The sequence below is a fragment of the Lethenteron reissneri genome, chromosome 24 (genome assembly GCF_015708825.2).
Source record: "Lethenteron reissneri isolate LAM-NWPU_2019-01 chromosome 24, ASM1570882v1, whole genome shotgun sequence".
Classification (NCBI taxonomy): domain Eukaryota; kingdom Metazoa; phylum Chordata; class Hyperoartia; order Petromyzontiformes; family Petromyzontidae; genus Lethenteron; species Lethenteron reissneri.
In genome coordinates this window covers 7,322,995-7,341,751 of record NC_083802.1, presented here as the reverse complement: position 1 = coordinate 7,341,751, position 18,757 = coordinate 7,322,995, and the positions used below count along the sequence as shown (strand labels likewise).

Sequence of the window (18,757 nt, the reverse complement as noted above, 5' to 3'; positions counted from 1 at the left end):
GGCTCGCACGGCTCGGCCAGCGGCAGCGGCTTCCGTCCACCGCCCAGCTCTGATCGAGCGTCCGTGTCCCGCGGAAACGCCACCTGTTTGTACTCAAAAATGAAAAAGTTAAAAGCCGAAGATGCCCTGCGAATGTCTTTTGCAAACTTGCTGCAGGATCAAGAGGACATTTGTCACGATTACACGCCCGTTTATGCGATTCGTACCGGGTGCACGATCTCACGCAGGAATTTGTTTTTCATACGCGGAACTTTGTTTTAGTCATTTGCGGAAGTGGTTGATTTAGCAGTTCGTGCTGCTGCTCACTTAGAAGAAGGGATGACAACGGGGTCAACCCCTTGAACCCACGCCCCGCCTTCATGGCCCACGTGGAATTGAGAGGCCATCATCCAGCAGCGGATTAACAAAAATGGGATTATTGTCCGTACACGTATGGCCCATGCCATTGCACATGTTGGGCATTCGATAATGTTCAACGTTTCCACTTGTGCCGTGGTAGGTGACTTTGGGACCTGGTGCCTTCGTGCTGCCCCACTCGAGATGCAACTCTATACTCGCCGCGTCGTTATCTCAAAAAGGACGGATTTTTTTTATTCGGCAAAACATCGCGACGCCCAATGCTTGACAATCCATCAAATCGCTGGGGGAGGATAAATCATCACGAGGGTATCCACGTGGCCATTACCTTGGCGGAGTTGTGTCACCTTCACGCCCCACTCCGGTGTGGGCCGACACGGCCCCGCGCGGACTGACGTGTACGAACAAGTCCCACGAGCGGCCAAATAAGTGAGTTGTTTATTTTCTCAATAGCAACATTCGTTAATGCTGGACTTTATCCAAACTACCTGCCCAAACCTTACCTACTGGTACGCTCCTTGACGAAACAATAAAGCACTGCTTTCTTTTTTTTTGCGAGCGATCCTGTGGCGTGGCCGATGCCAATCAATCCCAGCTGACCGCACACTTTTCTATGGTTAAGTGAGTCACGATGCTTTGATACTTTGGTAAAAAAATATTTTTTATTATGATCCAAATACATGAATCAAAATCATGCGCGCGTGATGGGATGATTTTTTTTAATTGATGCAAACGCTTGCTTGTATTTACGTTGAGGCGAATGCGAAGAACCAAACTCTAGAAACGAGAGAAAAAATACGAGGAAGCGGTACAACAAATGAGATGGTTAAAAACGGGGATGGTGACAATTCATGAAATCGTTGCAGTGGGAAATGACTGATAGCCCAATGTAAATCTTCCCTCCTCGCCACTCTTAAATGAAGCCGTCATTTGTCCGGTGCAAATTAACTTTGGCTGGACTCAATTGACTCTTCTTAACCATATCATCCCCACATCTCAGTCTACCTTGTAGCATGCGCTGCATTGTTTACAACCTAGCAAACATGTCCCGTGGTTACTTACCGTCACGATTATTGGGTTTAATTTGGATTTCTGTTTTTGGTTTATTTTGCACTTGGTGTTTCTCGGTGCTGGGTACCATTGAAAATCAACCGAATACCGGCTTCACAGTACGCTTCTTGTTACTATTCGATCGGCTATGACGGATGGATCGGACACCGACGAAGAGGACGGGCCAAACGCGTGCAAAGAAGCGCAGGGATACACATGCTGAGGATTACGCTGAGACTGAACGGGAAATGCGGGGATTGGAGAATGTACACTAGTTAAGGATGTAACTTTGAAGCGGCTTGCGGCTGACGTTTTTTTGCGCAGGATACGTCGATGATGGCCACTGGGCAAGAAAAGTTACAGAGCAGCAGCTAAAGGAGCGAACGGGGGGCAGGAGGGGTGGGGGGGACGTCTACCGCAGAGAGGAGGCGACGGCTTGTGTGCAGACGCTTGTGTGCAGACGCTTGGGTGCAATATATGTTGCATCGCAGGACCGTTACAGATGGCAGCCACTTTCATCCAGCAGTGGATTGGCCAAGACGGATGATGTTGAATTGAGTCACGAACCTGAATCATTGTGATTCATAGAATCCACAAGGTGATGAATTATTACATCCTTAGCACAGATACATGCGATTGTTATTTTTAATTTAAAAAATCTTGGAAACAGGTGGTTTTAATATGCCGTGTTTTATTTGGTATTACCGACTCACCTTTGCACGGTGTAATTTTCTTCAAAGGTAGTCTACTCTGAGTAGTAAACCTTAATTATATTTAACTTAAACGAATCTCGCAACCTCAAACAGTTATAGCCACCAATCTCCGATTCGCGATCTTTCTCGTCTCTCTGTTCCCAACATCGCAGAGAATAACAACCCTTTCAAAGGCCTCGGGATATATGAGTTGATCTTAAGTTAATCCTAAGTTAAGCAAAACTGAATTCCTTTAGTGCCTCTAACCTGCTGTGTGTGTACATTTTTAATACTTTGGACAGATACGTTTGTAAAATAAATTCCCGAATATTCAAACAACGTTCCTTGCTCAAAACCTTTTTTCGTGATGGCATGTCCCATCGGATGCATTCCCTATGCAGAGGTAAACTCCCAGTAAAGCTCTAAATACGATATTTACAGGATTCAATTCTGAGGCATCCTTTCCGTAAAGCCTGAAAACATTTGTATGAGCGATGGTTTATTCTTGTAACCAACGCACGATGGTTCTTGTCTACTGCAGTGGTAAATGTAACGAGATCTAAACATTTTTGCATCTCAACAAGTTATCGGATGGTTCACTTATAGCTTGGACCCACCCCCAACCAGCGAAAAATCTGTGCTGTTGCTAAAGACACCAGGAGTAGTATTATAACCATCAACATCATCATCGTCTGTGAAATCTAAGTAGGGTCAACTCAAACAGCATTGTCCTGAATCGGTAACTGCATCTGATCAGGCCACCAAGATGGAGTTTTGAGATAAACTCTAACTACAGGTCATCGGGTCAGTGCAGCTGTTATGTTTGTTTGGTAACTCATCTTTTAAAAATGTTTTTGATCATAGCTACTTACAGCGTTCTGCCGCTCTAAACTTCACACGATGAAAACGATGAAGACTGCATTATTTTATTTTTGACACTCCCCCCCGTGTTAGTATTGATATGTGAAGCAACCTTTAAAAGGGATTATTATTTTATTATTTGGTTCTTTCGGTAAAATCACATAGATAGAAAATAAAATTTAAATAAAAATAAAAGCTTGTGTTGCGATCGAAGCGTCGTGGGTTTTTTGCTTTTATTTTTAATTAAATTTTATTTTCTATCTACGTGACTTTACCGAAAGAACCAAAGAATATGAATTCCTGCAGCCACGAAATGTTTAAGTCGCCATATTATTGTATTTCACTTAAAAACAAAGCGGGGGCACTTTGGCAACTGCCATGAATGCCTTTTGAGGCAGAGACGAGCAGTGATGGAATTGTTTCCTGTCCGATTTAAGAATACCGAGTCAACTCTTCATCGGCATTCCTTGAACAAATTGACACCTGTGTGACCGTTGCACCGTTTGCCTCAACTTCGTGTTCAACTCGATCCATGCGTCGCTGGTGAGAAAGAGCGTGGTTCGGCCGGTCATCCGCTTTGCGATCTCACGATTTAGATAAGCAGACGGTACATCTCCTTCATGTGTATCTGTCTCTGCCCTTTAAAAAAGAAGTATTCTTTACACAACCCCTTTTCGGCTCCCATAGCCATCGGAGAGTGAATAATTTAAGAAGCACTGATTCGGTTACAAGGAAACCCTTTGAAATGTACACAAAAAACGGAGCGCGCTTGTCAATAACGCCTCTGACCTCTCTATTTATGTGCTGCGAAGAAGAGGCATTGCCTGAAACATGACCTATTATATACTTTCCCTTTTAGCCCGATGTTATGGATTGTGATGCTTTTGTTATTTGTGCTTTGTGGACCACTGCTAAAGCAGCAGCATCACCAAATAATTTGTTTGGCTTTTTTCAATATAGATCAGCTTGGTTTAGCTCATGTAGTTTTATGGTCACCTAGCATCGCGCCGCTGCAAGGATCAGTCCTAATTGTTATTCCTTCCAGCTGCGATGGCTTTTAATGTTGTAAAATTAAGGCAATTAGTGTGAACGGTGCAAAGTGGAGGTGGCACAATTACACATTGTTACTGTTGTTCACGCACTGAATAAGCAGAGGCAATGCTGTCCCAGACATTCATGCACGGCTCTGTTGTTCGTATAAATTAATAGTGACCTGTAAACAAATGTTGGCATGCAAATAAATAAGGAAAAATCTCAAGTGTTTTTGGGGGTATAGCCCACACTGTGTGAGCCTTTGGCTTGTGAGGGCACAAATTCAAACTTGAGCAAGGGTCAACGAATCCCATCATCGTTTTCAGGGTCGATAAAATCCGTACCACATGGTGGGAAGTCGGCAAGTAGTTTTTTTTGTGATGGGAAATTGGTCCCTGCTATGCAAATGTGGAATTCCCACCGCTGAGTCGGCACCACCAATGGAAACGAAAACCGCTCGTTGTTCAATTCGGCGAAGGAATACTGACGTTTTGCATTTCTTGCGTGTACGGTACACACACACACAAACGTGTGTGTGTGTAGTTGGCACAATAGGGGGCACAGTTGGTGCAGCAGGCCAGTCATCTCAGTCAGTTGACCCGTGGCACCTTGGTTTTGTCCCGTGACCTCCTCCCAGCGGGCGTTCGACACTTCACTGTGGCCTCGACGTGCACCTAGCCTGGCACAAGCGCCGTGGTGACGGTTGCTGTTTCTTTTGTTGCGCTTTGGGGGGCGGAAGCACAGTGGTGTGCGTGCCGCGCTACGAATCCGGCGATGTGAGTTCGCCAACATCGGTGGCGATTGATGTCAGAAGCACATTGTTGTCCTAGCCCCAGGTTTATGATGAGTTCCTGACGCGGTATGCAAACATCAGTGCTTTCCCCCAGCAAACCTGTGCGCGTTGTATGGGGGATCTTTATATTTATCTTTGCGCTCTCCAGAGGCATTCGATTGTACATGCGGGTGCACAATCCACGAACACGACTTTGCACGCAAATCTGTTGCTTCGGCTTCGCGGGAGACGTGCCTTCATTTCTTTTGCACAATGAATAAAAGGTCAAAGTCCTCCTCCGACTCTGATAATGATGATGCAAGCAAGCAAGCAATTAAATCGATACAGCTCTTGGTTGGCACCAGTTGTCCATCATGCGCTCACGACCTGTGTGGGAATCTGGCACTGCGTGCCCGCGCGTCTCTCTGCAGCCGGAGCCTCTTTCCTCTGCAGGCACGGCGGAGATCATCGCAGCCACGCTGTGCCGACCCATTGTTTTTTTTTGCACGCGCACTCTCCTAATCGCGCGATGTGATTGTCGCATCGCAGCCGCCTCTATTGCACGGCTGCTCTTCGCCAGGCGGCGAAGGCACGGCACCAAACAATGCATGCGATTAATAATGGATGCCCTTCAAGCCACGCTCATTAATAATGATGATATAGTTCGCAGCTCATTCACGGCCCCTTTGTAGATGTTGAGTCTGTATCCTGCACTATGAGGAGCATTGGGGCTGTGCTCCCGTCTCTTGGCTGTGGTGTAGATTCCACATTGGTATTGTAGCGACTGTCCTCCCGAGAGATTAACCCACGGGTGGCCTGCCCACAAGACGGCACGCCGTTTGTTGGCCCTGGAGAGACGGTGGGCCAAGTTGGACGGCCGACTGCGGCTAGAGATTCGCCAGCGTGCTCCGACAGTGAACTCGGCAATCTTAACCACAGCTCCATCCGGTTGGGCCTTAGAAGTGATGCAAATTAGTAACTCGAGTAAACAAATGACCTCGGGTCTAGTCTCGAACTCGGGGATGTGCCCCTGACTCACGAGAGCACCTGAGGAACTCGGTCGTGGGCCGTGCACCGTGGCCTTGCGCCAAGTGTGTGTGGGAGTTGTAATGGAGGTAATTGATGGCAGCCACGTGGGACGAGGGGGGCGGGTGGGGGGTGGTGGCAGTGCGCCCCCAGACACCGCACCAGGCAGGGTGGCACACGCCTGTCACCTGCTGCTTTGCATACGACGGCTAGCGGGTGAACCACACGGATTTATGACACTCCCAAAACCTTTTTTGTGGGATGTGAGGTCACCTGGAAGGTGGCAGTACAGGAAATGGGTTGCTGGACCCATTTGTAGAGCAAGGTTTTTTTTTCTCCCAGGTCCTCTGATTGCCTACCACATGCACAGCGCTCATCAATGGAATGTCCCCAACATCTCGACGCAGGATGCTTGAGACGCTCGGTGTTGTGTCTGCTGAAGTAAATTGATGACACTGCTCTAAAGTTAACGGTAGCGTGGCGCAAGGCTGGCGTATTTTACGACCGCATCATTTCACCAGCGGCGTCTACCTTGCACATTGGGCACACTTACTGAGACTCCGTCAGTTACTCAAACCACGACGCAGTTCCCGTTTTGTCTGCATTTATGTGGTCTGTAGGCCAGTTTTGAGGCCGAATGAGGAAGATTGAACTTGCCTTCGTCTGTAAATTTTTAAGCGAGATTACAATTTTTGTTTTAACCTTGTATACAGTGAGTGAGGAACTGACGACTCAGCGGTGTTGTGAAAGATGGCGGTGATGAAATCACCTGATCGCGGTCGGTGTGGGTGTAAAAAATTTAAATAGCAAGAGACAGGACACATTTAATGCAATCTCCAAGTTGGCAGATGTATAAGAAAGGAATTTGTTGTAAATCCTGCTTAGTTGTCAGCATGCGGCGTGAATGAGTAATGTGACGGCACCCCTGGTTAGTATCGTTGTGTACTGGTGTGTGGCACGGGTGCTGGCCGAAGTGTCCGTGTTAGCGTGCGTGTGAACAGGAGGAATTATGTCTTTGGAGTTGGCGCAATGTATAGCCTTGCAGAGCATCGGTGGCAATTCATATTTGAACCTGTCCTGGATCTGGGAGCCTGTCCCAATATCATCGTCCCCACGTGCGATGTGCCAGCATGAATAAGTGCTCGCTTAGCCGCATTTCTTCCAATAGCCTGCAAGGATAATGGATGGATATTTGTCATTGTGTGCGATGATGTTGTAAAATCTGTATTAAAAACAGTGGGTGGTCTACAAACACATTATTGTTCCTCGAACCAAGGTCTCATTTCCATTTGTGGTAGAATATTTCATGTGCATTCACGTATGTGAGAGAAGCTTAAGAGTATTTGCAAGGATTACGTTTTCTGGTCTAATGTGCGTGTAATTTGCAGGTTATTGCCGCAGAAGAAATCATCACCGCACCTTGTCCAAGAGGATCGTACGAGACCGTCCCCAGCAACATGGCTCTGTTGAGAGCCTCGTGAAGCACGCCCTCCACGCCGAAGCGAGCTCGCCGTGAGGACGAAAGAAACCCCAAGAGCAGAAGAACCCGACGGCCAAAAAGCATCCCGACCGTTGGCTTGTGGCGACTAAAGGGACGCGGAGAAGATTCGTGGCAGCAGTAGCAGCAGCAGCTTCGGCATGCGTCGTTGGTCACGTGCCCCGTGCCTGAGCTGCAGCACGGCCGCGGCAATGCTGTTCGCGTGCCTCGTCGCTCTGTCTGTGCACCTCGCGATCGCGACGGAGCTTGGAGCAACGCCAAGGCTCACGCACACGTACCAGGGTAGGTGACCGGTGCCGCGGACATGCATTTCTGCGTGGGTTGTTTCTCTCTCCCCCGCCCCGGATTCACACGGGCGCACTCCCCCGGGCTACCACGAATTGCTTGTTTCTGGTGGACGTTCCGCATCGCGCTCGGTAATGTGAACGGGCCGCGGGCAAAGCGAAGCAGTACCACCCGTGACCGTGACGCTACGGTGACGACGGCCGTTTTGGCAATTCACGTTGACGCACGTTGGGGGAACAGGCGGGGGAGCGGTGACATGCGGTGGCAGCGAATTGTGCCCCGGAGCTGGAAAATCTGAATTTGATTCCCAGCCAGGGCCAACGCCAGTGCTGACTAATGTCCGAGGCAGTTTTGTGTTCTCCGCTTCGTTAACCGGCACCGATGAGCGTGGCGAGGTACGGTTAAAAATAACTCCTGTGACTGACTTGGCTTGGGGAGGCTTCCATCCAGCAGTGGATCGTCAGGGCTGTAAATCATAATTGTTGTTAATATTATTAAGGGATATATTATGTATAAGTTGGTTACAATCCCATAACTTATACACTTATGCCAATTGTATTTTCCATAACAAGCTGAGAATGCATTGGAAAACTTTAGGAGTTGCATCTTTAATATAAAAGTGAGAATAAATCCGTCGTGATGACTTAAATGTTCACTTATTACGAGGGCGCTTGTTTAGCCAGGAAAGCCTCAGCGAGTGCCATGACTCTTCTTCAGGACGGTCCCGCCAAAGTGTTGCCATCGTGGGGTGATGATTGTTATGGGGTGTCGTTTGTGATAATTTAGCGTTATTGTCGTACATTAAAATGCTGCACTTTGTCCAAACGACGCGGTTTCTAGACACATCGGATGTCAATAGGGGCTTGATTCATGCGTTGTTGAGTGCAGATGCCACAGATGCCGAGAAAATTAGAAACTGTTGACTTTTTTCCAAACAACTTGGATAATTTTTTTGAGCAAAATAATTATAATATAAACCATCTCTCTGTAAAGTATAAAATCAGGTCATAGATTAATACGCTTCTAAAGGAACTCATGTAAACATTTATCACCGAACATTCAGGGGTGACAGACAAGCCACAAATGAGATATTTAGGGGAAAAAATGCCAGCACTAAGTGCAGCGTAGTGCAACAAGATTAGATTTTGCTACTCGAATAACACGTTGTTTATCTGTGTCGTCGTAAAGTTGGGCAATGCATGAGACTCCGCTGGCTTGCTTTATGGCGCTCTGTTGTTGGGATTGTGCACAGGTGCACCCACTTATCTGACCGAGCACAAAGCACGCAACATTTACACCCCGACCGCTGTGAAAGGAAACGATGAGAAGCAGAGATGTTTGTGCGCGAGAAAAGCCTGCGAGGTGGGACCAAAAACGTTCGCTATGAGGGGGCGGAGAGAAAATAGGGACCGAAGAAGAAGGGTTTGGGTGGTATGGACTACATCTGACAAACAGAGGTGAATTGATCGCGTGCCATGAGCAATCCACTGCTGGATGCCATCGCCCTGTGTGCTCGAGAATGAACGACGCAAAAGCAGGGAGTGTTTGTGTGCTTGACGGCTTTTACGAGATCTTCCAACCATTAGAAAGATTTATTGGAATGGGTGGTGTTTCACGGGAGGGAGTTGGACCGGGGATACATTTATTATCAAGGGTTGCAGTAAACATGTTTTTACTTAACGCCCCATTCATTAAAGGGCAGATGCAGTCAAGAAACCGTGACGAATCATTGTTAAAGGTCTGACATGTGCCTTGCCCTGACACCCCTTCTCCAGTCTCATCTCAGCTCATTATGTGGGTCACGATTCGAGCTACGAGTCCATTCATTATTTTACATCACGTTGAATGTTAGCGCGCCCAGTGGCTGTAGGGGCAGATGGAACCGATTATTTATGTCACGCGTGAAAATTGAATAGCATTAATTCCTACACGTTCATTCATTCTATGTGTTCATTGCCAGCTTTAGATTTAAATACTTACGAATCGATACATTTTTCCACCCAAATAACAATTATTATAATAACAATGCCCTCGATTTACTCAGATAAGTAACGCTGAGTTTCGCGACTCTTTGTTTGTAGGATGTATAACCAATTCTATATGAATGAGCGTGTGGAATGAGGGATGCCCTATGCAGTGGATGACGGCACGCATGGTAGCGGGGCAGCGCTGTGCGAGTGCTTTATTGCTCCTGCTGTTGCTCCAGAGCGGCATTCTGCAGTTCTTGCCGTTTACTGATAGCACAACGACCAATTCACACACCGACTGACATGAGCAGGTCAGGGAGGGGATCGTCAATCTTTTTGAGATAAGAGGAGGGTTCCTTCTTCCCATTCTTTGTCCTACTCAGTCCGTTCTTCCATCCTCGACAATCGTAGCCATTGCAATGGTTAATCCACCACGCATCCATTGATAGGTAGAGATACGGAGATGTTCCGTGGAGGTGTGGAGACTAAATGTTGAGACCCTCTGATGCTGAGGAATGCCCCGCTTGTGAAATAGGGGAGGTGGATTGCTCCAATAATCCGCACGTTTCTTGGCACAAACCAGGGGACATTTGCCATCATCTTGTGCCCTGTTAATGCCTCACTGTGATCACATTATATAACTTAAAAAAATACTCTTGAATCGTGCCAGAAAAATCTTTTTTTGTCTTCGAAAAAGGAAATGAAACCACTCTAACACACTGTATAAAGGGTGTTGGAAACTCGAGGGGAAAATGTCAATAGCCTTAACACTGGATGAGGGCTTTTTTATATATAAGTTCTGTGCCTTTCTTATTTTGTTTGTCGTTGTTCTGAAAACGGCCCTGAAAAGGAGAGGGGGGAACCAAGGCAGCAGCATTGCACACAGACGAGCGCGTTGTTTACTGTCACGCAAATCGGTTCGCTCGGCCAAGAATAGCCCTCCCCAACGTCGCATGCGAACCCGACGACGGCTTAAAATTTCAGATTAAGGCACCAATTTCCACGTTGTTTTATAGCGCGTGAGATTGGTTGTTTTTTTAGTTTTCGGCTGCAGCTTCTTCCCACTGCTGCAAAAAAACCTCTTCCCCCCCCTCCCCCCCATTATTCTTCCTTCGGTACTCCTGTCCAGCCGTAGCCTCCAAACTCGGTGACTTCATCTCACGGCTGTCGCCAGCCCTTCCCCACTTCCTTCCCTCTGAATTTCTCTGCCTTCTCTCAGTCTCCACCCCGTGGTTGACTTTTGTCCATCTCTTGTGAGTCCTTGTAGTAATCACGTGACTTGATTTGCAATCTTTTCTCAACAGGCCATTGCGTCGCGCACTTTCAGATGCGCTTCTGCGGCCGTCTGGAATGCGCTCTTCCTTACGATACTAGGAAGTCACTGGAGCTGTGCACTTTTAAATCTAGAGTGAAAACTCTTTTCTTTAGAACTGCTTTTTGTGTTTAGTTTGTCCTTCCCCCACACCTCTGGGTAGCACGGTTGACTATGTGTGGTTCAAAAATAGTTCAACATACATACAGCAGCATCACTGAAACCGTTCTTTAGTTCTTCACGAGGGCAGACATACACACTTGTCAGAATTATTATCCCCTGCCAAAGGAATGTGGAATTTGGACCACGAGAGCAGATTTGCTAAATGGAATGGGGACTCGTTTGAGCAGGGAGACAATTTGAATTCAATTTCAAATATTTGTTTTAAATATCCTAATAACCTCCATACCCAAACAAGAAATCCAGTCGTGTCATCCTCATAGGTGGACCCGAGCCAATGGTGAAAATTCTGCATTGCAATGGCAGTGACCAGACTGGCCAAAGAATGACCCACGGGTGACTTGTCAAAAATAAGTGGCACGTTTTATGAACCCTGGAGAGGTTAAGGGCTGAGTCAATCCCCGACCAGAGTTTGTAACTGCTGGCCTGACTTGTGTGAGTCAGGCACGTGGAGGTAAACATGTCTCTTGTTACTGATGACATCTGCTAGAGCATAGCCCTACACGTGGTGTGATTCAAAGTACAGGATGGGAGACTTGGCTGCATTTTGCATTTCAACTGAAATTATTGTAACTTGTCCAGCAGGCATTTAGACTTTGAGCTCTGCTGATGCTCAGTGAATTCAGTCCAAAAATATAAAAAGGTGCTTGCTGGGCGATTCAACTTGTCTGGGAAGCCATCCTTCACAACGTGAGAACCACTCGAGTGGTTTCTCGTGTTTGCTTTGTCGCGCTTTTCAGCGCAAGCTATTTACGACCGATATTTGCATTTGAGTTGACCCAGTATGAGTGGTTTCTTTACCATCACCTGGCAGATATAGAATTCTTTAAATAGGGAAACCGACTTGGCCAGTTCTCCCCAACCAACAGTGCCTAAGCATCCACATTCTACATTCCGTCTAAAAATGTGAATGCTTCCATCAGACATGATGCTGGCTACACTCGGTGTGCAACCCAGAGGTCGCCCTTAGACTCAAACTACCGGCAGGGCGGTTAAAGCAATGCAATCGTTTCTTCAATCGGACCGGGCCCTTGTCCATCCCGCAGTATAAATGAGTACCACCACCGTGATCTTTCGATTGGCAGGCCATGCCGGGCGGAGTAAAGTGTGCGTGTACTCCAACCTCTTCCAAGATGTATGGGGGCAGCGTGGAAAGAGTAGGCCAATGTGCCCTCTACGGGGGGGGGGGGGGCTCCCTAGAACCCCCTCCCATGGAGGCCCTTCCATCAGCAGTGGCTCGTGAGCAGGACACTCCGGGCACTGCTCCTTTGGCTTGGCATTTGCGTGAGCCACGCGATAGTTTGCGAATCGGCGGATGGTTGAATGGTAGATCCGAGTCACTCCATTGAATGAGCGCGGTGGAATTGTTTCCACTCCGCGGTGGCGCAAGTTGGCTTGTGTAGTCGGGCGCATGACCCCCACTTGGGGGAACGAGCTTGTTTAAATGACTGCCGGGTTAATGGCGAGCTCCGGCTCTGTGTGGGAGGGGGGCGGCGGGGTGCATGAATCACGCGTCTCGCTGTTTTCTTACTCAAGCTTCCTTCTCCCTGTGTGGGGTTTCGGAACGCGCTCCCGGACAACGCTTGACTAACTGTGCAATAAAGAACGCGTCGCCTCCGTTAGGATCGCGAAGCGTTCAAGGACCGTGGTGCTAGTTGCCGTCACCTGTTCCTTTTTCCTTTGCCGAGTAAGCAATGCTGCGGGGGGGAGGGGGAGTGTGACTGGGTTGTTGCCTTACCTTCGTTGCAGGATAATCTTTTTTTGTTTATTCCCAACTCTGCAAACACGGATCCGTGACCGCGAATCGAAGGTCGAGCTGACGGGCAACTGTTGGGACTCCTCAAGGGCGAGCGGACGAGGGGGCATGGGTCACAGTGACTTTTATCAGAGCCTTGGGGGTCTTGTTGGCTGCATTTCAATTCACTTTTCCCCTCCGATCGGGACACCGTCGAGCCTAACTGCTTCCTTCCAGACTGCCCCCACACAACTCGTTTCTTCAAGCTTCCGGCTACAGCGTCCCTTGGGGATTTCAATTTCCAGCACCAAAATTGGTTATTTTTACTTACTTGCGCACTTGCTCGTTGTATATTGGCCATAGAGAAGGTATGCGAGTTCGAGGCATCGTAATATAAGAAGAGGTTTTACCCTTTGTGGCAATAAAACGGGTGTCAAGATGTGAAAACACCAAACAGAAACCTTTTGCAAGGAATCATGTCTGCATTAACCACACCTAGTTGTGGTTGACGTGCTCTGGTAGTACATGTGCTGTGTTCGCCTTTTGGCGTCTTCTGGTCTCGCACTGTTTTCGACGAGGGAACACGCCGGAGAGATTACGTCCGCCACAGAGATGGAACGATGAGATCGGCTCGTGTGGATTGCTGCACGGTGGCGCCGTGAGGGATGGCGATGGCTTGGGATACAAAGTTGTTAGTCCTTCATTCAGCAGTGGTGATGGTGGCTGATGATATCAATGATATCAGCTGGCCTGTATGGCGATTTATTTAAACTCGTGAGTGCAATAAATGTTCGCCGACGCCGATTCAAAAACCTATCCTTTGGTATGCAAACCATACGTTAGTTATTTACCGGTGATGCGGGCTTCTACTGTGGCGTGTTCTCTTTTTGTTTTGCTCGTGAAAAATACCGGGGTTGGGGAGTGCGTGCGGTGAGACGGGCCAGGCCCGGGCACCCCTACCACACCACCACCCCACCACCCCACCACCACACCACCACCACACCACACGGGTGCACGTGCCGCTGACGCTGCCGCCACCCCCCACCGCCGCGGGCGAGGGATCGCCATGCGTGGGACGGGGATGGGACAATCGTTCCATCAAACGCGACGCGGGGGAGGAGGGAGGAGGCAGCACGTGATGTCCTGAGCCTGCTCGCTCGCACGCACGCACACCTAATACGTGGACACGGAACTCGTATTGCTTCCGTTCGCATTGAGGCCGCAACAACGGGGTGGCACGGGGAACTCTTGTGGAACACGCGAGCGCAATTAGCCAGCTCCGAGTGCCGCGTGGAGGTCGAGAGTCAAAGGATGGACGTTCTATGTCGGTCATTTTCTGGTATCGGCAGCGCCGCTGCTCGGACAACAATTCAAGTGAAGTCGCAACATCTTCACAGGCAGTTGAACAATATGATCACACTCATCTCCAGTGGCAGTGGTGGCAGTGGTGGCAGTGGTGGCAATGCCACATTGCCAGCCTGACTGAGGATCACCACTGCTGACTTAAGACAAAGTGTAACTCGTTTTTCAGAGACCAGAGGGAGGATAGAATTCACCCACAATCATGATTTGTGCTCTCCTCCTTCCAGTTTGAGTCTGCTGCTCTAACCACAGCTATGCCCATCTTACCCAGCTGTATCACATGCTTTTGTCAAACAAGTCTGGTGATAGACATTATGTAGACACCAGTCCAGAGGTTGCTTGCTTTAACAAATGGACATCTGTGGAAAAGAGCTTCGGAGCTCATCAGATTCCTCCAATATAAATTAATATTCTGATTTTGATTCTTAAATGCTTGATAATTTTTGCCTGGAAAGCTTATAAAATATAACTTGTTTTTTTGGTCACATCTGGAGATATATACAAGTAAGCTCTACTTAAATTTTCTTAAGACCAGGGATAGATAATATAACATATTCGCCTGTGTCCGCACCTCCGATGAGCACGGTTGGCTACGTACTGTGCGAAAGAAGTTCAACATACAGGTCCATGACTATAGCTGTTAGCTCAAAACAACAAACCAGGGTGGCTCTCAGATCAGGCTGTTGTGCGTGTAATATTAATTTCTCCCCATAAACAATTTCACGCAAGGGCATCGTGAGAATAAGTGTATAAATGTAGGTGTTGCCAAGAATGAACTTTAGACTACACCACCCATCATTCATGGTGATGTATACTTACATGTATTTAGCCGTGACATTAAAACAAATCGGTAATGTGGATTTTCCCACCACGAGCAGAGATGAGCATTGCCTCAAATTCAATTGAGCAGAGAGGCGGACCGCCGTGCCCGGACTTCTCAAACATTAATCTATTGATTTTATTTGGTTGAAAGGCTGAACTCTGTTTGGGTAAAGCTGACGCAGTGTTAACAATATATCTGCGGTGAACTAGCCCAGGAAACTCACTTGGAAGGACGTAGTCGCACACACACCCGACGTGCAAGTGAACGCGCAAGCGAGCCAGTTTGCGGTGTTTTCTTAAGAATCGTTTATTGCGCAAAAACAAACAGGAAGAATGAGTGCACCTCCAAGCAACGCCAACGCACTGCACGCAGTTGCTATGCACATCTTTTACATTGAATGGGAAACAAGGTACAGTAATCTCCATGTTTTATGTTCACGGGCGCAACGAGATGGTGAATAGTACTAATGGAGCCGAGACATGCAGCCGGCCGCTCCCTGAAACCACAGTGGAAAGTTCATTAATTGGCGGTGGGTATGGCCGGGACTTCGCAGAAGCTGTGACGCCCAGAGCGAAGAGAGGGGGGACGGGGGGGATTTCACCGTGATTGCTTTTCCGCAAAGTTATAATCAAATTACTCGTACTCCTGATTGTGCGCAAGTGTTGTGTGTCTGGAGTGGAAATGCAGATATGTAAACGAGAATCGTGGTTGAGCGGTGGCCCAGCAGTTAGCGTCTGAACCTGGCTACCCGAGTTCGATTCCCTGCCACGGCTAACATTGGTGCCAAATTTCTGAACCAGTTTTGGCCCCCCCCCCCCTCTCTCCCCGCCGACCCCGCACCGACGCCTGGTGTCGTCGTATAACCCCAATGGTTGACACAGCAACAAGGAAGCCTTCATCTGGCAGTGGATTGGCAACGGCATGTAAATTATTATTATTAAGTTAACGAATGAACCGGTGGTGTATAGCATGCGGTGCTGGCCTGTGGTGAATCGGCTACGTGGAGGCTGGCACATGGCTGTGGTTCTATTGACACTGAGCCCAGACCCTAATCCGAAGGAAAAAAACTATTAAGCGCGAGCCACGTTGTCTGCCTGCTGAGCAATAAGACGCGCAATATGTGGTTAGGTTTACAAATCGCTTGTGGTGGGGAGAAATGTGGGTATTTGTGTAACAGTCGTCAAAAAGGGGTGTGCGCGGTGTACACTGGCGAGAAGTGCTTTTCTGCGAGTATAATGCACTCTTTTTTTTAAAGCCTTTTAAAATTAACGCCTTTTTTACAAATTGGGTGCATTTTAAATAAATACTTAAGTGGGAGCCACTGTCGCGCTCGGTTCCTGGTCAGCGTGACCTATTCCTCCACGCCGTTTCGATTTTCACCTCCGCTGCACCATTGCTTCCTTATCAGGTCTGCCCTGTATCTTACTTCTCCAAAACGGCCTCCTCTTCACTTCCCTCTTCCCCTGATGACTGTGAGGCACGGGTAACGAAAAGTATCAGAATCGGAATCTTTTGTTTAGTCTGGAGGATGAATCTCATGAAGCTACGGAGTCCTTGTTCGCAGATGTCGAGTAGGCGTGCAGGGTCGTCGGCAAGTTACGTCGACAAACAACACAAAACACTGTCTAAGAGCAAGAGAGAGAAAAGGTAATAAATAAACAAACAAAGTATGAAAGTACCAATTGCACAAGTACACATACATTCTTTCCGATTTGTCAACACCAAATACAAGCTCAGATTAGCATGGTTGGCTACGTACGGTACGAAAGAAGTTCAACATACATACAAGCTTGGGCAAGGCAGCAAAGCAACAAGTCCCAGACCACACCAACTGTTGATCAGAGCCCTCCTTTTAAAGCCTGCGGTGGATTGGAATTTGCTTGCGAAGGTGAAACCTTAAAAACATGTATTTAATGGCACGAGCCTTCACCATCGCCAAAATCATTACACGCCACGATCTAACCACTGCTGGGGCTACTACGCCATATGCCGTTGAGTTTTTGTTACCGTGATGCGTGCTTCAGGCTCGGTGGATTGTGAGCAATCCTCCCCAACGATGCTTGTCCCTTCCTCGTAGCTTTAGTTGCCTCCAATAACTTTAGTGAATTCACATTGTACTACATGCGTGCCTCTTTCAGCCTATCTGGTCGAGCATGAAACAATTTCGCTAATCGCCCCTCAAGAGTGGGAGCATTTTGCCTGCAGTGCGCAGGGTACACCGCTTGGCCCTCTCCTCTGCGATGCGACAGATCGGTCTTGCAACGCAAGGGGACAATGAAGGCACCCGCAGGTGTAGGGGATGTGTCCACCTCCTCTTAATTTTCCTGACTTCTATGAGTCATTCTGGTTGAGGTCTCACTCCTGCTGTCATCGCCGTGACTCAAGAGGAAAGCGGATTCCAGCCACGGCCCTCCCATGTCTCCCCCCCCTGTGTCATTGAACGGAAGTTGAATTTGCATGCTCGGGCGAGTTGAGGCTGCGGCCCGTGCGCATTCCACCTGGCAGGGAGAAGTGGGCCCACCTTAGGTGCGGTCAATCCAGTTTTCGAAGTGATTGATATTTATCCCTAAGCCATCGGCTTGTTCCATCATCTAAATTAAACCAAAGTCAAATTTGCCTTGCCTTTCCAAAGAGTATTGGGGCAATTGGGCAATGCACTCCTCTGTTTGTGGCTCTGAGCCAGTGTTGGGAATTCCCCATTCTCATGGTGGGAGCCATTTTACGTTGAATTCACAGAAAAATAGCTACCATAGTTATTGTCGACCCTGAAATAACAATAGTCTAAGTTGGCCACCAACTGATGTTTGAACTCTCAACCTTCCAAAAGTGAGTTAAGTGCTCCGACTATGAGGCTACATGATCTGCTGATGCTATATCCTTTATTTGTCTCGGAAAGCGAGTGTCAAGACATTTCGAGTGGCTCCTGCACCAATATATTTCGTCAGCTACCATTTTAACAATGGGCACGTTGCATAATGAGTTACACTATGTGGTCAAACATGTGGCTCCCTTTTAATTTGAAGTAATTTTACCGTTTCCTGGACTTGTGTTGTGCTCACTAGGCCAGTATAACAATGCACGGCCCATCAATGATCTTTACGCTGACTGCCTACGCATTGAACAGTGCATATAATAATTGATTGATACATGCAAATCGTGTACGGTGCTAGTGTTAGATTTAGACTGCTTGAGCAAAGAAAAGCATACAAACGAAACCATTTTTTTTTTAAACAATACAGATGAGATGATAAAACAAGATCAAATATAGTCAACCTCTTGACTGGATTCGCCACTTGCGTACCTCACGTGGTGGTGGTGGTGGTGGTGAACCATTGCAACGCGCCCGGTTTTTGCATCAACAACACGCAGGTTGTGCAATGAGGGATTGCGAGTTATTAACCATCGGGTTGTTTTCCCATTTTTGTGGGCAGCATGTTTAAGCTCTATGGCTCGGTAAACGCCGCCCAAGCCAAACCTAAGGCTTATTTGGGATTTTTAGGGTTAAGTCCCGGGCCAGGTGGCACCGTGGCGGTGAGAGCGCTTGACTTGCTGCAAATGGAAGGTTAGGAGTTCAAAATCCCATGTTGAGGTTTGACTGGGCCTATCATCACTTCAGGGCTTCGTCGGATGTAAACAGCGTTCATCCTTTGCAAGTACTGGCCGCTGCCATGGCACTGTGGAATTTCCGCTTCTGGCTCCGGGCTGCCAGCAGGAGGTGAACTCTGTCCACAGTTGTCTCTGTGAACCAAAGACGCTTTGGCGTGATCCTTCGGTGGAAATGTGAAGCCAAAAATAAAGTAATCCA

The 18,757-nt window shown here is 47.9% G+C and overlaps 1 protein-coding gene across 1 annotated transcript in view; it reads left to right on the top strand.

Moving 5' to 3' along the window:
* Positions 1 to 18,757, top strand: part of LOC133346480 (semaphorin-4A-like) — a 74,595-nt gene that overhangs the window by 30,176 nt on the left and 25,662 nt on the right. The window contains 1 exon segment of the mRNA XM_061558091.1: positions 7,179 to 7,570. Within this exon segment, the coding sequence (XP_061414075.1) occupies positions 7,429 to 7,570 (142 nt within the window). The 5' untranslated portion in view covers positions 7,179 to 7,428.